The sequence below is a fragment of the Cetorhinus maximus genome, chromosome 33 (genome assembly GCF_964194155.1).
Source record: "Cetorhinus maximus chromosome 33, sCetMax3.hap1.1, whole genome shotgun sequence".
Lineage (NCBI taxonomy): Eukaryota > Metazoa > Chordata > Chondrichthyes > Lamniformes > Cetorhinidae > Cetorhinus > Cetorhinus maximus.
In genome coordinates, this window is record NC_135911.1 from 13,129,857 (window position 1) to 13,151,568 (window position 21,712).

A 21,712-nucleotide genomic window follows, 5' to 3' on the forward strand; every position below is an offset into this window, starting at 1 on the left:
ATGGAAACAGAAGACATCCTCACATCATTTACTGGCACTGATAGGGTTAAATTATTGTGCAGCCTCGTTCGTGTCAGTCGTGTCTCAGTGGGTTTAACCCTTTTTTTCACTCTCTTTCTCTGTCTCTCTTTCCCTCTCTCTCTCTTTCTCTCTGCCTTTCGGTTACCTGAGTTTGGAAGTCCTACATTACCATCTGAAAGTGTGTCACTACTATAATGTTGGATCTTATATGACCACCTGAGAGGGTAAACATGGTCAGCATTATACAACTGTTCTGAAAGACGGCACCTCGAACAGTGCAATGTTCTCTCAGTGCTGGCTCCTGACAGTGCGGCACTCCCTCACAACTGCCCCTTCGAGAGCGCAGCACTACTTCAATATGGACCCTCCGACAGCGTGGCACCGCCTCAGCCCTGACTCTCTGACAGTGCAGTACTCGCTCAGCACTGACTCTCCAACAGTGCAGCACTCCCTCAGTACTGACCCTCCGAAAGTGCAGCGCTCTCTCAGTACTGACCCTCTGACAGTGCAGCAGTCTCTCAGTACTGACCCTCCGTCAGTGCAGCACTCCGTCAGTACTGACCCTCTGACAGTACAGCACGCCTTCAAGAATGACCCGCCGACAGTGCAGCACTCCCTCAGTACTGACATCAGGTTTATGTCATTATTCTGTTCAGGTTTCTGGTGAATGAGCGAGTGATGGTGAAAGGGAGAGAGGGAGACAGTGCTATCCACTGAGCCATTACTGACTCCACAGGTGGAAATCAGTGGCTAACCCGGCTGAGAATCTGGGACACGTGTTGTCTACGCACTGAGATTGAAACTTTGGAGTGAGTGTAAACAGCTCCTGTACCTGGTGCTTCACAGAGAGTGGACTGGGGGTCAATGCAATGTCACTGGTCCCTGAAACTCTCTCCTCCATCGCTGTCTTTCTCCTGCAATAACACAATATCACACTGTGGTTATCATATAGCAGAGAGTCAGTGCAGCACAGGAACTGAGCCCACTGTAACCTTACACCAACGGCTGGACTGTCTCTTGTTGTAATAAGGGATATCAGCGTGACATCACTATAATGGAAGTGTGTCATGTGACCCAGTGTTAGTTTCACTTTTGCTTTCAGCAGGGCACACACACACAGCTCTGATGCCTTCAAGCTTTATCCATATGTATAACTGTTCTTGTGCCGAGTCTTGATAAACGAGCCCATAAGATTCTCACGCAATCCCTGTGAGCGATTTGTGCCTTGTGTCTTGTGCAGTAAATAAGCCCAAGGTATAATATCATTATAATAACACACCATATCTTTGCCCCCCCTCGACCCCTGTTCATTCCCCCATAGCCCTTCAAATGTTACCCCTTCAATTATTTATCGAATTCCCCTTTTGAAAGTTTCTATTGAATCTGCTTCCACCGCCCTTTCAGGCAGCGCCTTCCAAATGACAACAACTGATTATTATTCATCTGCATAACGGGCAATGAAAAACACTCTCTGGATCATAAGGGACACAGGGACCACTTACAGAGACGCGTCTGACACGTAACACAAGGGAAACAATCACCGACTTAAGGACAGAACATTGAAGTAAATAACTATATTAAAATCAATTTAAATCTTCACACTTACTTTCTCACACAGATGAAGATGAAGATTCCAGCCAGGAAAACACTCAACATGATCCCAGCCGTGAGCAATCCTACTGTCCATTTACTGGAGTCTCTACCTTTAAAAACAGCCATTAATTACTGCACTACAATTTTAGAATGATGCTCTGATGTATCTTGAGAAGCAATACACTCGCCCAATGTTTAAATATTCATTCTCGGGCAATGCTGACTTTTATTGTCCATCTCTAGTTTCCCCTTGAGAAGGTGGTGGGGGTCTTCCTCCTGAACCACTGGTTTGACCCAAACTGGGAGAGCAGTTCAGAGGGCAGGTAAGAGTTAACCATGTTGGTGTTTGAGACTGGAGTCACATACACAACCAGACCTGTTAAAATGGGTAGATTTCCCTCCCTAAAGGGTCATTAGTGACCTACGTCACATATGTAATCTCTATATACGTATCAACTAGCCCCACTAAAATAATCGACTATCAGCTCATTTTCACAATGCTGTTCGTGGGATCATGCTGTGCACAAATCAGTAGCTGCGTTTCCAACAATACAGGAGTGAGCTCACTTCGAAACTGCTTCATTAGCTGTCGAGAGTTTCAGGAATTTCTAAGCAATTTATGAATAAATGTCTTGCATTTCGATGTAACCCATGTAACTTTTATATATAATATTTATCAATGTAACTTATGTAACATTTATATATAATATTTATCAATGTAATCTATGTAACATTTATATATAATATTTATCAATGTAATCTATGTAACATTTATATATAATATTTATCAATGTAATCCCTATAACATTAATATATAATATTTATCAATGTAATCTAAGTAACATTTAAGTACAATATTTCCCAATGTAATCTATGTCACATTTTTATGTAATAATTATCGATGTAATATATGTAAGATTTATATCTAATTTTCAGTTGTTTGGGTGAATGGAACCTGAGTGTTTCTGCAAAAAGACATTTTGTCAAAGCTTTCTGTCTTGCACCCAATGGGCTGTATTTTTGCTGATTTCGCTGCGCCCCCGCCTTCCTGAAAATTAAAATGGGGCGCGGTGACGTCAGGAGTTCCCCCGATGTCACCTGGCGTCATTCTACACGTCGGTGAGCTGGCCCCGCCCCCACTATTCGGCGTGTAAAATCCAGCCCAATGAAGCAACTTTTTCTGGGGGAGGGAGTTCCAGATTACCACTCCCCTTTGTGTGAAGAAGTGCTTCCTGACATCACCCCTGAACGGCCTGGCTCCAATTTGACCAAGTGTTGCCATTGACACATGAGGTCAGGTGATTCACAGCTTGGTCAAAGGGGTAAGTTGTAAAGAACATCTTAGAGGATGTAGAGAGAGAGGTGGAGAGGTTGAGGGAGGGAATTCTCGAGTTTATGGACCAAACCAGCTGAGTGGAGATCGATCCCGAGCGAGCCTCTCACCTTTGACCCACAGATACACCTTGAACATGGCTTCCCCGTGCGGGTTTTGAACCGAGCAGGATGCCATCACTTCCCCCTCATCCTGGGGTCTCATCAGGGTCAGGGAACCAGTCACCAGATTCCCATCTCGGACCTGCCACGACACGAAACCTCCGTGTGTTTGGTTACCACTGATGTTGGCACTGGGCAGGTGCCAGGTGAGGTCTCCGGGTGGGTTGGAGTTGGCCACACAGATGCAGGTGACCGCGTCTGACCTCCGAGTGCACTCTGACTGCTGGGAAATCTCCGGCTTATCTGAGGAGGGAAGGACAACAATGAGACAACGTCATAGCAAAGTTAGAGCGTAAGATAGAATCTTAACACTGAAACACTCATTCCTGCCTTTGTTACCTCCGCACTCGACTATCCCAACACTCTCCTACCCGGCCTCCCATCATCCACTCTCCGTAAACATCAGCTCATCCCAAACTCTGCTGCCCCCATGTCCTAACTCGCACCGAGTCCCGCTCACACATCACTCCCTGTTTGTCAATGAGCTCCACTGGCTCCCGGTCCGGCAATGCCATAGTTGTAAAATTCTCATTGTTTCAAATCCCACCTTACCCCCTCCCTATCTCTGTTACCTCCTCCAGAGCCTTCAACCCTCGCTATCTCTGTTACCTCCTCCAGCCCCTACAATCCTCCCTATCTCTGTTAACTCCTGCAGCATCTACAATCCCACCTATCTCTGTTCCCTCCTCCAGCATCTACAACCCTTCGAGATCTCTGCGCTCCTCCAATTCCGGCCTCTTGAGCGTCCCCTGATTCCTATCGCTCCACCATTGGCGACCGTGCCTTCAGCTGCTTGGGCCCCGTGCTCTGGAATTCCCTCCGTAAATCCCTCCATTTCTATCTCTTTCCTCATTTCAGGCGCTCCTTAAAATCCGGCCTCTATCTCTGAGCTTTCAGTCCCTGTTCTAATATCTCCTTATGTAACTCGGAGAGGCACAGGGTGAACAAAGCGGGGAGGTGATGCTAGTTATGCTAAACTCCTGCAAGGAAGTTGCCCTCAGACAGAAAATGTTTGAGTTTTAAGCAGAGACAGGTGGAGTAAAATGCTTACATCGCACATTAAGGTGGGTGATGTTGGAGGTGCTGTTACCCACTGGGTTCCTCGCTGTGCAGTAGAAACCTGCATCATTCTCCCGTGTTACAGGAGTGAAGGAGAGAGTGCGGCTACTTGTGTTTAACTGGGTGCTGGTGTTCCCCTCGATCCTGAACCAGGTGTAATGAGATATCGGTGGGACACTTTCACTGGAGCAGGTTAATGTGATATTGATTCCCTCTCTTATCCCACCTGAGGATCTGCTGATGGACACCATCGTCTCCTGTGGGGGATCTGGAACAAGGACAGAGAATAATCAGCAGGTAATCCCCACACCCCACAGCTCTCCGAAATCTCTGCGCTCCTCCAATTCCGGCCTCTTGCAGATCATCCCATTCCCATCACTCCACCATTAGCGGCCGTGCCTTCAGCTGCCTGGACCCTAACCTTTGGAACTCCCTCCATCATTTCTCACCTCCTTCAGACAAAATCTGACCTGGAGTCACATACGGAGATATTAGCAGAAGTGAGCAAAAGCTCGCTGAAAGCAGGAGTTTTTAACGGTGTGCATTGATGCTTTTAAGGAGCATCTTAAAGGATGAGAGAGAGTTGGAGATTGTGTATCTCCTAAGCATCCACCCTTGCACCTTCCTCTTCCTCCCAGAGCAATGTTAGGGTCCCCGTTGTCCGCACTTTTCACCCCACCAGCCTCCGCATTCAAAGGATCATCCTCCGCCATTTCCGCCAACTCCAGCATGATGCCACCACCAAACACATCTTCCCTTCACCACCCTCCCATTGGCATTCCATAGGGATCATTCCCTCCTGGACACCCTGGGCCACTCCTCCATCACCCCCAGCACCTCAATCCTCTCCGATGGCATCTTCCCATGCATTTGCAGAAGGTGCAACACCTGTCCCTTTACTTCCTCCCCCCACACTGTCCAATGACCCGAAAACTCCTTTCAGGTGCAGCAGCGCTGGAGAGATTAATGGGTTAAAGGCTGAAAAGTCCCCCAGGGCCTGATAATCTACATCCCAGATACTAAAGGAAGTGGCCCTGGAAATAATGGATGCATTGGTGGACATCTTCCAAAATTTTATAGGCTCTGGAGCATTTCCTACAGGTTGGAGTGTGGGAATTGTAACCCCACTATTTAAAAAAGGAGGGAGAGACAAAACAGAGAATTACAGACCAGTTAGTCTTACATCAGGCATGGGGAACACGCTAGAGCCTATTATATAAGGTGTGCTAACATAACGCTTGTAAAGCATTAATGGGATTCGAAAAAATCAGCATGGGTTCATAAAAGGAAAATCATGCTTAACTAATCTGCTGGAGTTTTTTGAGGATGTAACAAGTGGAATAGATAAGGGAGAACCAGTGGATGTGGTGTATTTAGATTTCAAGAAGGCTTTTAATAAGGTCCCACATAAGTGGCTAGTGGGTAACATTAAAGCACATAGGATTGGGGGTAATTTACTGGCATGGGTTAAGAATTGGGTGACAGACAGGAAACAGGGTAGGAATTAATTAGTCTTTTTCTGAGTGGCAGGCGGTGACTAGTGGTGTACCGCAGCGATCCGGGCTTGGGACCCAGCTATTCACGATATATATAAATGACTTGGATGAGGGACCCAAATGCAATGTTTCCAAGTTTTCTGATGACACAGAGCTGGATGGGGGTGTGAGCTGAGGAGGAAGCTGGGAGGCTTCAAGGCGATTTAGACAAGTTGTGTGTGTGGGCAAACACATGGCAGATGACGTGGATGAATGTGAAGTTGTAGGCTTTGGTGTGAGCAACAGAAAGGCAGAGTATTATTTAAATGGTAATATATTGGGAAATGTGGATGTGCAAAGGGATCGGGGTGTCCTTGTGCACTAGTCAATGAAAGTAAACAGGCAGGTGCAGCAAGCAATTCGGAAGGCAAATGGTATGTTGGCCTTCATTGTAAGAGGATTTTAGTTCAGAAGTAGAGATGTCTTACTGCAGTTATACAAGGCCTTGGTGAGACTGCACATGGGGTGTTGCATGCAGTAAGATGGGGAAATATTTCTTCACTCAGAGGGTGGTCAACCTGTGGAATTCTCTACCACAGAGGCTGTGGAGGCCTGGTCACTGAGTGTATTCAAGAAGGAAACTGATACATTTTTGGATATTAGGGGCATCAATGGGTACGGAGAGAAAGTAGGAATAAGACATTGAGATAAAGGGTCAGCCATGATCATATTGAATGGCGGAGAAGGCTTGAAGGGCCAAATGGCCTAATCCTGCTCCTAGTTTCTATGTATCTATGTATCTATAGAACTATCTCTCTCCATGTTCTGTTCTCATGTGACCTTGAGTAACTGATGATTCATATTATCTATTTACATAGTTAATATTAAAGCTTAAAACTAGATCTCACCCCAAAACTGACAACCATAAGGACAATATTTATATTATCCTGCATTATCTTTTATGTTCAACCTTGGTCCCCTCTGCCCTATCAGGTCGGCATAAACAATCCCAAGGGTCAATACAAGGAAACACTCTCCCTGGTCAATATCACTCAATAAAAAAGGACGAGTTTTGTCTTTAACCCAGTGATGTATCTGGGATCTTGCTGTACACATTGTATAGTATTACAGCTAATATAGAATGAAGGGTGTCCGTACTTACATTGCACAGTTAGTACGAGGGTCAGATGCGATGAAACAGATGGATATCTTACTCTGCAGCTGAGAGTTTGTCCGTGATGTTTGAGTGATGGGATCAGGGTCAGAACAGAAGTATAGGTCAGAGTGACGCCATGCTGAGTTACAGTGTTTGAGACTGATCCAGGTACGTCAGTGGGAGTGTCCCAGGTTAAGGCAGGTGCTGCTGTTCCATTGCACGTTGTGTTGAAGGTGCAGCTTACATCCACACGCTTTCCTGCAATAATTTCAGCAAGGAATATCGTGGGTTTATCTGTGAAATCTAACACACAGAGAATGGATCCTTTTAGAGAAATATAATGTGAAGCATCAGTTTAAATAGAAATCACAGTCTCACAAGAGAAAGCACTTTTACAAGGATGATATCAGAACTGAGAGGTTGCAATGATCAGGAATGATTTTCCTATTTTCAGACTTAGTGCAGTTTCTGTCACTCAGATGAATTCACTCCCAACTCGAGACAATTGAATTGACAATCCCAGGTGAGGGTGGAGGAGCAGCTCACAGTTCCTGGCAAACTGGCTTGTTACTTTCTCCGAATCTGCCAGATTTAATTCGTATCCTATCCCCGGCAGGAGAGAAACCATTTGAACCAATCACTGAAGCGGCATCTAAAGCAGATGATCAGGTTATTGATTACATTGCTGTCTCTGGGAGATTCCTGTGCACAAATTGGTCGCTGTGTTTCCCATATTACAACAAGGGCTACATTTCAAGAATTATTTCATTGGTTCTGAATCCGTTTGCGACATCCAGAAGTGTTGAAAGGCGCGATAGAAATGCGGATCTTTCTTTTGTCGATATGTAAGACTTTCAAACAGGGTTAGGGAGATCGATGGGAGTTGATAACCTGATAACATTGATGGACACAGTCAATACATTTAATCATTGATATTAAAGTGAGTATTAGAGGTTGCTTTGGGACTGAACTGGAAGCTATCAACAGGTTATTGAGAATCAGACAGTGTGTTATAATAAGCTGTGTTTTTGTTAACATGTAAACGTCACAGTTTGTGTTATTTCCCATTGAGTGTTGAATGTGAATTGTTGAGTAATTATAACATAGCACTTACCAGAAACGTGAAGCCGGGTTACAGGGTAATAGTTATGGCTCGGACCATTGTCAAATTCTATTCTGAAAAAATAAGGTCCTGCATCTTCCCGTGTGATGTTGTTTATAATTAGGGAACAGTCGCCATCATTCAGGTCTCCAGACAGCCGGGTCCGATAGCGGAACCGTGGTAACTCGTGATTGTGATCCTTGGAGTGAAAGGCTAGGGGGGCCCTGGAAATCTGTTTCTCGTTATTAAACCAGACTCCACCTCGCGGTTGGTTTTCCAGACACGATGGGTAACTGTAATGACATGGAATCTGTACACACGAACCTTCCTGCGCTGTCACCTCTCGTGGAGTGTCGCCTTTCCACTCTTGTGACGGTTCAGCTGGGAGAGAAATCTCAATATTTAACTCTGGATAGTTTGTAGATCCTGTAGGCTCAAAATTTACAGATGAGGATGAATTGGGGGGATGGTCAATACTGAGGAGAACTGCATCAAATTATTTTGGCAGGAAGAATAGAAAAACAGAACATTATTTAAATGGAGACAGGCTGCAGAATGTGGTACAGAGGGATGTGGGTGTCCTTGTGCATGAATCACAGAAAGTCAGCATTCAGGTACAGCAGGGAATGAGGAAGGCAAGTGGAATGTTGGCCGTTATTGCAAAGGGATGGAGTATAAAAGGAGGGAAGGCTTGCAACAGCTGCACAGGGCGTTGGTGAGATTGTAACAAGATCATTGTGTACAGGTATTTCAGAGAAGATTCACTGGGCTGATTCCTGGGATTAAAGGGTTTGTCCTGTGAGGAAATGTTGAGCCGGTTGTTCCTGTATCCATTGGAGTTTAGAAGAATGAGAGGTGACCTTATTGAAACATATCCGATTCCGAGGGGGCTTGACAGGGTGTATGCTGGGAGGATGTTTCCCCCTCGTGGGGGAATCTAGAACCAGGGAGCACAGTTTCGGAATGAGGGCTCTCCCATTTAAGACTGAGATGAGGAGGAATTTCCTCTCTCAGAGGGGCGCTAGCCTGTGGAATTCTCTTCCCCAGAGAGCAGTGGAGGCTGGGTCATTGAATATACTCAAGGCTGAGTGAGACAAGGGAGTCAAGGGTTTGGGAGACAGGCAGGAAAATGGAGTTAAGGCCACAACCAGATCAGCGAGAGCAGGCTCGAGGGTCCGAATGGCCTGCTCCTGTTCCTGTTTCTTATGTTGTTGTGTTATGAAGTATGTTAAAAGAGGGTTAATAGGGATAGCGAGAGAGAGAGAGAGAGAGAGAGAGAGAGAGACGGGGAGAGGTTTAGGGAGTTAATTCCAGAGCTCGGGGCCCCAGGCAGCTGAAGGCATTGCCGCCAATGGCAAAGCGATGGGAATCGGGGGAAGGTCAAGAGGCCGGAATTGGAGGAGCACAGGAATCTTAGAGGATTGTAGAGCCTGGAGGAGGTTGCAGAGATAGAGAGGGTTGTAGGAGCTGGAGCAGGTTACAGAGAGAGGGAGGGGTGTAGAGGCTGGAGGAGGCTACAGAGTTAGGGAGGGGTGTACGGGCTGGAGGAGGTTACAGAGATATGGAGGTTTGTAGGGGCTGGAGGTGGTTATAGATATAGGGAGGGTGGTAGGCGGTTATAGAGATAGGGGGGGGGGTGTTGGGTCAGGAGGGGGTTACAGAGATAGGGAGGGTGATAGGTGGTTATAGAGATAGGGAGGGTGTTGGGGCAGGAGGGGGTTACAGTGATAGCGACGGGTGTCGGGGCTGGAGGAGATTACAGAAACAGGGCGGGTTGTAAGGGTCTGGAGGAGTTTATAGAGATAGGGAGGGTGCAGGGACTGGAGGAGGTTGCAGGGGCAGGGAGGGTTTCAGGGGCAGGAGGATTTTACAGGGATAGGGAGAGCTGTAGGGGTGGGAGGGGTTGCATAGGTAGGGAGGGTTGGAGTGGTTGGTGGAGGTTTCAGAGGTTGGGAAGTTTGTAGGGGCAGGACGAGGTTACAGACATAGGGAGGGTTGTAGAGGGCTGGAGGAGGTTACAGAAAAAGTGAGTGTTGTAGGGGATGGAGGAGAGCACAGAGTTAGGGAGGGGAATTGGGTCTGGTTGAGGTTGCAGAGATAAGGGGAACTGTTGGGACTGGAGGAGGCTACAGAGATCATGAGGGTTCTCGGGGCTGGAGGATGCTACAGAGATAGGGAGGGGTATTGGTTCTGGAGGAGGTTGCAGAGATAGGGAGAGTTATAGGGACTGGAGGAGGGTACTGAGCTAGGGAGGGTTGCCGTGGCTGAAGGAAGAGGAGGAGATTACTGTAATCGGGAGGAAAAATATTCGAAAATTTTGACATTGAGACTTTGCTTGACCAGGAGCCAGTCTCGGTCATCGAGCAGAGCAGGTGATAAGGGAACGGGACTTGGTGTGAGTAAGGACGTGGTCAGCAGTTTTGGATGTTCTCAAGCTTATGGAGTGTAGAGGGTGTGTTGGAACAGCCGAGTCTGGGGTTAATGAAGGCGTGGATGAGGGTTTCAGCAGCAGATGAGCTGAGACAGGGTGAAGTCGTGCGATGTTATGGAGGTGGAAATAGACGGTGTTAGTGAGGGCACAGATATGAGGCCGGAAGCTCATGTCAGGATCAAATGGGACAACAAAGCTGAGAACAGATTGGCTTCAATCTCAAAGAGCTGCCAGGGAGAGGAATGGAATTGGTAGCGAGGGAACAGAGTTTGGAGAGGGGAATGAAGGCAATGGCTTCAGTCTTTCCAATATTTAATTGGAGGGAATTTCTGCCCATCCAGTACTGGATGTCGGATAAGCAGCCTGATAATTTAGCAGCAGTGGAGGAGTCGAGAGAGGTGGTGGTGAGGTAGAGCTTGGTATCCTCAGTGGACAGGTGAAAACTAACACTGTTCAGATGATGCTGCAAAGCCATTGCAAGTGATTCTCAGGCTACGATGAGATAGATAAGAATGGAGCCAGGGGAGAGCAGTCCCACCCAGCTGGACGACAGTGGAAAGGTGTTGGAGGCGGATGGTGTGATCGACCATGTCAAAGGCTGCAGACAGATCGAGAAGGACGAGGAGAGAAAGTTTACCTTTCTCACAGTCACACAGGATGCCATTTGTGACCTTGATAAGAGCTGTTTCAGCGCAGTGGCTGGGGTGGGAACCTGATTGGAGGGATTCAAAGATGGAGTTCCGTGAAAGATGGGAACGCATTCGGGAGATGGAAACACGTTCAAGGACTTTGGAGGGGAAAGAGAGGCTGGAGAAGGGACGGGGGTTTACACGGACGGTGTGAGGGGTGGAAGGTGTAGTCGGGAGGAGACACTTCGCTCAGGGGGGAGGTGTCATCACCCCTCACCTCGGTTTCCGTTACGGCTATAATGTCGATTCAATCACACACAATAAGCTCATGGATCTGGGAGCAGAAATAGACAAATCATTAAAAATAGTGACGCTGGTTAACACGGCCAAAAAACAAGCAAATCAAACACTATTATTTCCCATTGAGTGTTGAATGTGAATTGTTGAGTAATTATAACACAGCACTTACCAGAAACGTGAAGCTCGGTTACAGGATAATAATTGTATCTATTCTTGCTGTCAAATTTTATTCGGAAAAAATAAGATCCTGCATCTTCCCGTCTGATGTTGTTTATAATCAGGGAACAGTCGCCATCTTTCAGGTCTCCAGACAGCCGGGTCCGATGGCGTAACCGTGGTAACTCATGACTGTGATTCACGGAGTGAAAGGCGATAGACCATGTATTCCATGTGTACCTTCTCATATTCCAGATTCCGACACGTGATTTCTCTAACAAATCTGATGGATAGCTGTAATTACATGGAATCTGCACACACAAACCTTTCTGTGCTGTCACCTCTCGTGGAGTGTTACTTTTCCATTCTTGTGACAGTCCAACTAGGGAGAGAAATATCAATATTTAGCTGTGCATGTTTTGTCGATCCACTAGTCTCGATATCCACCCCCTCCGTTTGTTGGGGCACAGTGGCTGCAGTGTGGACCATCTACAGGACACACAAAGAACTCCCCAAAGTTTCACAATGGATGGAAGAGAATCCTGGACACTCGAGCGGACAAGGTCATTCTACATTGGCTCATGATCCTCAGGACCCTGTTGGTGCACAAGCCTGCTATCCAACAGAACTGAAGTTGGGGAAAATCCATTTGGAATTCCACCGTCCAGGGCATTGTGCTAACTTGCTGAGTTTGTTTTAATTTTAACAACTATTTTTGGTCCGTTGCCTTAAAGGGAGTGTAACTGGGAGTCAGGTTAATTAGGAATTTTAGGAGTTATTATCACAGTAATTGTAGTCTTATGTATGTGCTTGAAATCTTTTATTTTGATGACAAATATTTTAATTTATTGTTTTAAATCTCTAAATGCCTTGGTGGACGTATTGCTTCTGAATTCAGTGCATACATCTCATAATAAATACAAATTCCAAAATCATTATGATAGTGTGACCATCTTTCTCTCATGGACTTAGTCCGCCTGGCACACATCACCTGCCAAGTGATAACACTGTTGTAATATGCCTTTCAGGGATAGCAGCATGACATCACTAGAGGGGAAGTGTGTCATGTGATTTTTTTAGGAACTGGGGTTGGCTTAAGTCAGTTATATGTGTATTTGTGTGTGTTAGGCATAAGGTATATCTTTAAGTTCAAGTTTAGTTTGTATTTCTGTATTTAGGTAAGAAAATGAGGGGCCCAGAGGCAGGTCTCAGTATTGTCTACATGTGTGTCCATCTCAAGCTGTTGGCTGGCAGAGTCCTTACAAGGCTTTGAGATTATTTACAACATTTCGACTGTGACTCTCGACACTCCACTGTGACTGATCTTGGACAATGTCCTTTACAGCGCATTGAAGGGAGGGCCTGCTGAACCAGCAATGTGAAAAATTGCCCAGGGATATGTTCAATTCAGCAGGACAAATCCAACCTGGCCAATTACCACCTTATCAATTTACGCTTGATCATAAGCAAAGTGATAAATGTGTAATGGACAGTAAGAGGCATTGACTCAACAATTACCTGCTCATCTAACATGGTGGTAGTGCCACACAACACAATGAAGGGAATCCCCAATGAAAGGACGGGACTTCATCTCCAAAGTTTTTGTTCAGGACCAAGGTCCTATGGAGTCATTCCACACAAAGGCACAGCGGTGAGCTGTAACCAAGAATTAATCAGATCCATTCCCACTCCTCAGCCACCGTACAGTCCTGTTGCATGGAGTCATCGGGCTGAATTTTCCCGTCGGCGAGCAGGGGGCGGGGCTTGCTCACTGACACGATAATGACGCGGGATGACATTAGGAGGAACGCCCGACATCATCTTGCCCTATTTAAATATTCAGGGAGGCGGGGGCACAGCGCGATCAGCCGTCTGCCCACCGGCCTGTCAGTGGCCAATTGAGGCCATTGACAGCATAATTAAATCAATTAAAGGCCCTGCCCGTCCAACCTTAAGGTTGGTGGCCAGGCCGGGAACCCTGGCGGGCAATAGAGAAAACATGCAACCTCATCCAGCGGCGGGATGAGGTTTCATGTCGGTTTTATAAGAGTTTATTAAAGTTTTTTGTGCAATTTATTAACATGTCCCATCTTGTGTGACATTGTCACATGAGGAGGACATGTTAATGTTTTTTAATTTTTCTATTTTTGAAGTTTGAAAACCATTCAGCGATCTCCCTGAGGCAGCATTTAGCCTCAGGGAGATGTGCGCTTTATCGTGCGCATGCATGAAAGAGCGCACTCTCGCTTTTGGCGAATCGCCTCCCCCTCCCCCCCCCGCCCACCCCTGCCCGCACAGGAAGAGCATAGTGCTTCCCGCTGGACGTCATGCTGGGTGGGCCTTAATTGGCCCGCGCATTTAAAATGGCGGCGGGGCCCGCTTCTCCGGTGGGGATTGGCTCCCTGCCCACCAGAGATTGGATCAGGCCCACCTGCCCAACAGGCAGGAAATTCAGCCCAAAGAGTCAGAGAGCTCTACAGCACAGAAAAAGGTCCTTCGGCCCATCGAATCTGCGTCAGTCAAACAAGTACCTAACTATTCTAATCCCATTAATGCACTAGGCCCAAAGCCTTGTATGCTATGGCATCACAAGTGCACATCCAAATACTTCTTAAATGTTATGAGGGTTTCTGCTTCTACCACCCTTTCAGGCAGTGACTTCAAGATTTTCACCACCCTCTGGATGAAAAAAATCTTCCTCACATCCCCTTTAAACCTCCTGCCCCTTACCTTAAATCTATGCCCTCTGGTTATTGATCCGTCCACCAAGGGGAAAAGTCCCTTCCTGTCTGCCCTATCTATGTCCCTCATAATGTTTTTCACCTCAATCATGTTCCCCCCTCAATCTCCTCTGCTCCAGGTTAAATAACCCAGGTCTATCCAATCTCTCCTCATAACTAAAACTCTCCAGCCCAGGCAACATCCTAGTTAACCTCCTCTGCACTCTCTCTAGTGCAATCACATCCTTCCTACAATGCGGATTCCAGAACTGCACGCAATACTCCAGCTGTGGACTAATCAGTGTTTTATACAGTTCCAGCATAACCTCCCTGCTCTTATATTCTATGTCTCAGCTAATAAAGGCAAGTATCCCATATGCCTTCTTAACCACCTTATCTAACTGTCCCACTACCTTAAGGGAACGGTGGACATGCACACCAAGGTCCCTCTAATCCTTGTTACTTTCCAGGGTCCTACCATTCATTGTGTATCCCCGTGCCTTGTTTGCCCTGCCCAAGTGTATCGCCTCACACTTATCCAGGTAAAATTCCATTTGCCACTGATTAGCCTGTCTGACCAGCCCGTCTATATCCATCTGTAATCTAAGGCTATCCTGCTCACTATTTGCCACCCCATCAATTTTCATGTCACCCGCGAACTCACTGATCAACCCTCCTACATTCAGGTTTAGACCGTTTATATATACCACAAAGAGCAAGGGGCCCAACACTGATTCCTGTGGAACCCCACTGGACACAGGCATCCAGTCACAAAAATACCCCTCAACCATCACCCTCTGCTTCCTGCCACTCAGCCAATTCTGGACCCAATTTGCCAAATTGCCATGAATCCCATGGGCTCTTACTTTCGTTTTCAGTCTCCCATGCGGGACCTAATCAAAAGCCTTGCTGAAGCCCAAGTTGACCATGTCAAATTCATTGCTCTCATCTACACAGTTGGTCACCTTTTCACAAAATTCAATCAAATTGATCAGACATGACCTCCCCTTAACAAAACCATGCTCACTGTCCTTGATTAATCCATGTCTCTCCAAGTGTAGATTAATTCTGTCCCTCAGAATTGCTTCCAATAGTTTCCCCACCATTGAGCTTAGACTGACTGGCCTTTAGTTCCCTGGTTTATCCCTTCCTCCCTTCTTGAATAATGGTACCACATTGGCTATCCTCCAGTCCTCTGGCTCCTCTCCTCTGGCCAGAGAGGTATTGAAAATTATTGCCATTGCCACTTCTATCTCCTCCCTTGCCGCACTGAACAGCCTGAGATACATTTCATCCGGGCCTGGAGATTTATCTTCTTTAAGCTTGCCAGACTATTTAGAACCTCCTCCCTTTCTATTCTAATTTCTTTAACTATATCACAGTCCTTTTTGCCTGATTTCCATACCCAAATTGTCCCTCTCACTTGTGAACACCGACACAAAGTATTCATTTAGAACCATACCTATGTCTTCCGGCTCCACACACAGATTGCCACTCTGGTCCTTAATGGGCCTTACTCTTTCCCTCGTTATCCTCTTACTCTTAATGTACTTGTAAAATAACTTTGGATTTTCCTTCATTTTTCCTGCTAATGTTTGTTAATGCCCCTTTTTTGCTCTCCTAATTTCCTTTTTAAGGTCCCCCCTACACATTCTATACTCTTCTAAGGCTTCTGTGATGTGGGGCTTAATTTATCGGATTGTAGAATGATATGGAACAGAAGGAAGCCATTTGGCCCATCGTGCCTGTGCTGGGCCTTTGAAAGATCTGTCCAATAATTCCCACTCTCACCTCTGCTCTCTCTTCCACATCCCAGCAAAATATCCCCTTCAACTATTTACCATGTTCCCCTTCTGAAAGTTGCTGTTGAATTTGCTTCCACTGCCCTTTCAGGCAGTGACTCAATGGTCTCTCTATGAGCTGCAAAGTGCTAAGATTCTGTGAAATTTAAACTATGCAGCAGGCCAGAGAAAGTCATCATAACTCAGAATATTTGACAGTTTTACACACAGACTGCTTTTCCTTCCTTCTCTCTTTCAGTTAGCTTGCTCCCTAATCGAAGTTTCTAGCATGGTAAGAATGGACAGGAAGTGTGACGCTGAACAGCCTGTCTATTCTAGGAGCTGCTGTGTTGTCTTCACGGGAAATTCTGACTAAAATCAACAAAAGACACAAATTTCAGGCCATTGCCCTCTGAGTCCCAGCATCAGGGTAGACTTCATCCCCCAGTCTTTATCCCTGCTTCACTATTCACCCGATCTCTCCCCTGTCACTTGCTGACATACACTGGCTCCCAGTCCAGCAATGACTCAAATTTCAAATTCTGATCATCGATTTCTTATCCCTCCATCCTCCCTCTACCTTCCCTATCCCTGTCAACTCGTCCATCCCTAAAAAACTCTTGAGATCTCTGCCCTCCTCCAATTCTGCTGTCAGACAGGGAGTCAGTGTATATCAGTGAGCACAGGGGTGATGGGTGAATGGGACTTGGTGTGAGTTTGTACACTGGCTCACTGCTGAATCGGTTCCCAATCACAGCTCAATAAGAGTGATCTTTTACAAAGATTATTAACCATAAATCTGTCCGAGCTGACGATGATATTACCTTGGAGCAGTGACAGGAGGAAGTAAGATTTCCCGATCATTGTCCACTCCCAGATGCTTCATCGGCTTCTCACTCTGAAGCTGTGAAAGAGAAAGGAGTTATTGAGACCTCACCTCTTGTCCGACAGCTCTCGAGAGATCAGAACTGCTTTTAGACAATGTCCTCACAGACTAATTGGATTCTCTGTGCGATGATAGGTGCTCTGAAGAGAGTTACAAGGCTTTAAAAAGAAAGACAATGAAGGACTTACATTTCTATAGCACCTTGCACTACCTCAGAATGTCCCAAAGCTCATGTCTCTGCACATCCCTCATCCCTTGAACTAAAACGATCTTCTGTACAACAGACTTGAGCCTCACACCCAGATCTCAATAATCAGTAGAAATCTTTCAAAGGCATCAATCATTGGTATCTGTCTTTATAAAGTCACAACATCAACATAGGACGGTGTTGGTCGTGGAAGTGAATTCCAATCGCTCCGTTACTTACCCAGGACCTGTCCGACTGCTCGCCTGGGGAGTAACTGCCCACACGCTCTGCTTGGGCTGAATGACCTCTTCCTGTGCTGCTCCCTCTGTGTATATAATTAGAAGGAGCTGATGTGTCACTGTGAGTGAAAATGAGGAAGTGGGAAATCAGTGAGAAGATCGAGAATGTTTTGTGCTTTCAGCAAAATGTTTACCGTGTGATGATCTGTCAGCTCATATTTGGGCAGCTGTAGTCATGAAGTTTCTCCATTGGCTCCGTGGGATTAGACTCCTCCCCCTCACCTCAAAGACTGAAACTCAGGCGATAGATTTCCAAATACAGGTCTTTGGCCTTATGGTCCAGGTCGACAATCTCTGGTATAATTACAGAGGGAGTGCAGCACTGTCGGAGGGTCAGCACTGAGGGAGTGCTGCACTGTCAGAGGGTCAGTACTGAGGGAGTGCTGCACTGTCAGAGGGTCAGAACTGAGGTAGTGCTGCACTATCAAACGATCAGTGCTGAGGGAGTGCTGCACTGTCAGATGGTCAGTACCGAGGGAGGGCTGCACTGCCAGAGGGTCAGTACTGAGGGTTTGCTGCACTGTCGGAGGGTCACTACTGAGGGCGTGCTGCACTGTCAGAGTGTCAGTACTGATGTACGGTGGAGTGTGAGGAGAGATCCTTTCATGGCAAATTTTAACGGGAATTTATTTAAACAGAGATTCTTGTACTGTGTGTTATTGCAAAAGAAAGTTTTGAGAAACTAAGCTTTGTTCCTGTAAGCCTAAAAATAATTTACACCGATTTCAATGATTTTGCATTGAAACATTCCACTTTGGGCACCAGTCTTGATTGAAACAACTCACACAGCACTGTGGGAGTGTGAGTACTGAAGGAGTGCTGCACTGGGGGAGGGTGAGTACTGAAGGAGTGCTGCACTATGGGAGGGTGAGTACATAGGGAGTGCTGCTCTGTGGGGGTGGGGGGTGAATACTGAGGGCGTGCTGCACTGTGCGAGGATCATTACTGAGGGAATGTTGCACTGTGACGGGTTAGTACTGAGGGACTGCCACACTGTGGGAGGGTCTGTACTGAGGGAGTGCTGCACTGTCGGAGGGTCAGTGCTGAGGGAGTGCCGCACTGTGGGAGGGTCAGTACTGAGGGTGTGCGACACTGTGGGAGGTTCAGTGTTAAGGGAGTGCTGCACCGTCGGAGGGTGAGTACTGAGGCAGTGCTGCACTGTCGGAGGGTTGGGACTGAGGGTGTGCTGCACTGTGGGTGGGTGAGTTCTGAGGGAGTGCCGCACTGTGGGAGGGTCAGTAATGAGGGAGTGACGCAGTGTGGGAGGGTTAGGACTGAGTGAGTGCCGCATTGTGGGAGGTTCAGTACTGATGGAGTGCTGCACTGTCGGAGGGTCAGTGCTGAGGGAGTGCTGCACTGTGGGAGGATGAGTACTGAGGGAGTGCTGCACTGTGGGAGTGTGAGTACTGAGGGAGTGCTGCACTGTGGGAGTGTGAGTACTGAGGGAGTGCTGCACTGTGGGAGGGTGAGTACTGAGGGAGTGCTGCACTGTGGGATGGTGAGTACTGAGGGAGTGCTGCACTGTGGGAGGGTGAGTACTGAGGGAGTGCTGCACTGTTGGAGGGTGAGTAATGAGGGACTGCTGCACTGTGGGACGGTGAGTACTGAGGGAGTGCTGCACTGAGGGAGGGTGAGTACTGAGGGAGTGCTGCATTGTGGGAGGGTGAGTACTGAGGGAATGCTGCACTGTTGGCTCGTAAGTAATGACGGACTGCTGCACTGTGAGAGGATGACTACTGAGGGAGTGTTGCACTGTCAGAGGATGACTTCTGAGGGACTGCTGCACTGTGGGAGGGTGAGGAGTGAGAGAATGCTGCACCGTGGGATTGTCAATACTCAGGGTGTGCTGCACTGTGGGAGGGAGAGTACTGAGGGAGTGCTGGACTGTGGGAGTGTGAGTACAGAGGGAGTGCTGCACTGTTGGAGGGTCAGTACTGAGGACTTACTTCACTGTGGGAGGGCCAGTACTGAGGGAGAGCTGCACTGTGGGAGGGTGAGTACATAGGGAGTGCTGCACTATGGAGTGCTGAATACTGAGGGCGTGCTGCACTGTGCGAGGATCATTACTGAAGGAATGTTGCACTGCATGAGGGTCAGTGCTGAGGGAATGCTGTACTCTTGGAGGGTGAGTACTGAGGGAGTGCTGCACTGTTGGAGTGTGAGTACTGAGGGCTTGCTGCACTGTGGGAGGGTGAGTAATGAGGGAATGCTGCACTGTGAGGGGGTGAGTACTGAGGGAGTGCTGCATTGTGAGAGGGTGAGTACTGTGAGAGTGCTGCACTGTGGTTGGGTGAGTACTGAGGGATTGCTGCACTGTTGGAAGTTGAGTAATGAGGGACTGCTGCACTGTGAGAGGGTGAGTACTGAGGGAGAGCTGCACTGTGGCAGGGTCAGTACTGAGGAAATGCTGCACTGTGGGAGGGTGAGTACTAAGGGAGTTCTGCACTGTGGGAGGGTGAGTACTGAGGAAATGCTGCACTGTGGGAGGGTGAGTACTAAGGGACTTCTGCACTGTGGGAGGGTGAGTACATAGGGATTTCTGCACTGTGGGAGGGTGAGTACTTAGGGAGTGCTGCACTGTAGAGTGCTGAGTACTGAGGGCGTGCGGCACTGTGCGAGGATCATTACTGAGGCAATGTTGCACTCTGAAAGGGTCATTTCTGAGGGAGTGCCTCACTGTTGGAGGGTCAGTTCTGAGGGAGTGCGGCACTATGGGAGGGTCAGTACTGAGGGAGTGACGCAGTGTGGGAGGGTTAGGACTGAGGTAGTGCCGCACTGTGGGAGGATCAGTACAGATGGAGTGCTGCACTGTCGGAGGGTCAGTGCTGAGGGTTTGCTGCACTGTGGGATGGTGAGTAATGAGGGAATCCTGCACTGTGGGAGGGTTAGTACTGAGGGTGTGCCACACTGTCAGTGGGTCAGTACTGAGGGAGTGCTGCAGTGTGGGAGGGTGAGGACTGAGGGAGTGCTGTACTGTTGGAGTGTGAGTACTGAGGGATTGCTGCATTGTGGGATGGTCAGTACTGAGGGAGAGCTGCACTGTGAGAGGGTGAGTACTGACGGAGTACTGAATTGTGGGAGGATGAGTACTGAGGGAGTGCTGCAACGTGGGAGGGTGAGTACAGAGGGAGTGCTGCATTGTGAGAGGGTGAGTAATGAGGGAGTGCTGGACTGTGGTGGGATGAGTACTGAGGGCGTGCTGCACTGTGCGAGAATCATTACTGAGGGAATGTTGCACTTTGAGAGGGCTAGTTCTGAGGGAGTGCCGCACTGTGGGAGGGTCAGTACTGATGGAGTGCTGCACTGTCGGATGGTCAGTTGTGTTGGAGTCCTGCACTGTCGGAGGGTCAGTACTGAGGGAGTGCTACACCGCCAGAGGTTGAGTACTCATGCAGTGCTGCACTGTCGGATGATCAGTACCGAAGGAGTGCTGCACTGTGGGATGGTGAGTACTGATAGAGTGCTGCACTGTGGGAGGGTGAGTAATGAGGGATTGCTGCACTGTGGGAGGATGAGTATTGAGGGTGTGCTGCACTGAGGGAGGGTGAGTACTGAGGGAGTGCTGCATTGTGGGAGGGTGAGTACTGAGTGTGTGCTGCACTGTTGGCTCGTAAGTAATGATGGACGGCTGCAATGTGAGAGGATGAGTACTGAGGGAGTGTTGCACTGTGAGAGGATGACTTCTGAGGGAGTGCTGCACTGTGGGAGGGTGAGAAGTGTGGGAGTGCTGCACTGTGGGATTGTCAATACTCAGGGTGTGCTGCACTGTGGGAGGGAGAGTACTGAGGGAGTGCTGGACTGTGGGAGTGTATGTACTGAGGGAGTGCTGCACTGTTGGAGGGTCAGTACTGAGGACTTACTTCACTGTGGGAGGGCCAGTACTGAGGGAGAGCTGCACTGTGGGAGCGTGAGTACTGAGGGAGTGCTGCACTGTGGGAGGGTGAGTACAGAGGGAGTGCTGCATTGTGGGAGGGTGAGTAATGAGGTAGTGCTGGACTGTGGTGGGATGAGTACTGAGGGCGTGCTGCACTGTGCGAGGATCATTACTGAGGGAGTCCTGCACTGTGGGAGGTTCAGTACTGAGGGAGTGCTGCTCTGTGGGAGGGTTGGGATTGAGGGTGGGCTGAACTGTCGGAGGGTCAGTACCGAGGGAGTGCTGCACTGTCGGAGGGTCAGTACTGAGGGAGTGCTGCACTGTCAGAGGGTCAGTACTGACGGAGTGCTGCACTGCCAGAGCCTTAGTACTGAGGCGGTGCTGCACTGTCGAAGGTTTGGGACTGAGGGAGTGCTGCACTGTCAAAGGGTTGAGAGTGAAGGAGTGCTGTGCTCTCGGGGGCTTAGTACTGAGGTAGTGCGGAGTGTGAGGAGAGATCCTTTCATGGTAAAGTTTAACTGGAATTTTTTTAAACAGAGATTCTTGTAC

General features: G+C 48.0%; 1 protein-coding gene across 37 annotated transcripts in view; it reads right to left on the reverse strand.

The window, feature by feature from the left end:
• LOC144671591 (uncharacterized) overlaps positions 1-21,712 on the reverse strand; it is a 320,132-nt gene that overhangs the window by 106,940 nt on the left and 191,480 nt on the right. For all 37 annotated transcript variants that reach the window (XM_078533559.1, XM_078533553.1, XM_078533554.1 and 34 more), the window contains 2 exons: positions 11,430-11,798; positions 7,913-8,281 (listed from right to left, as the gene is read on the reverse strand). In XM_078533559.1, coding sequence (XP_078389685.1) covers positions 7,913-8,281; positions 11,430-11,798 — 738 coding nt within the window. The remainder of the gene's footprint in view (positions 1-7,912; positions 8,282-11,429; positions 11,799-21,712) is intronic.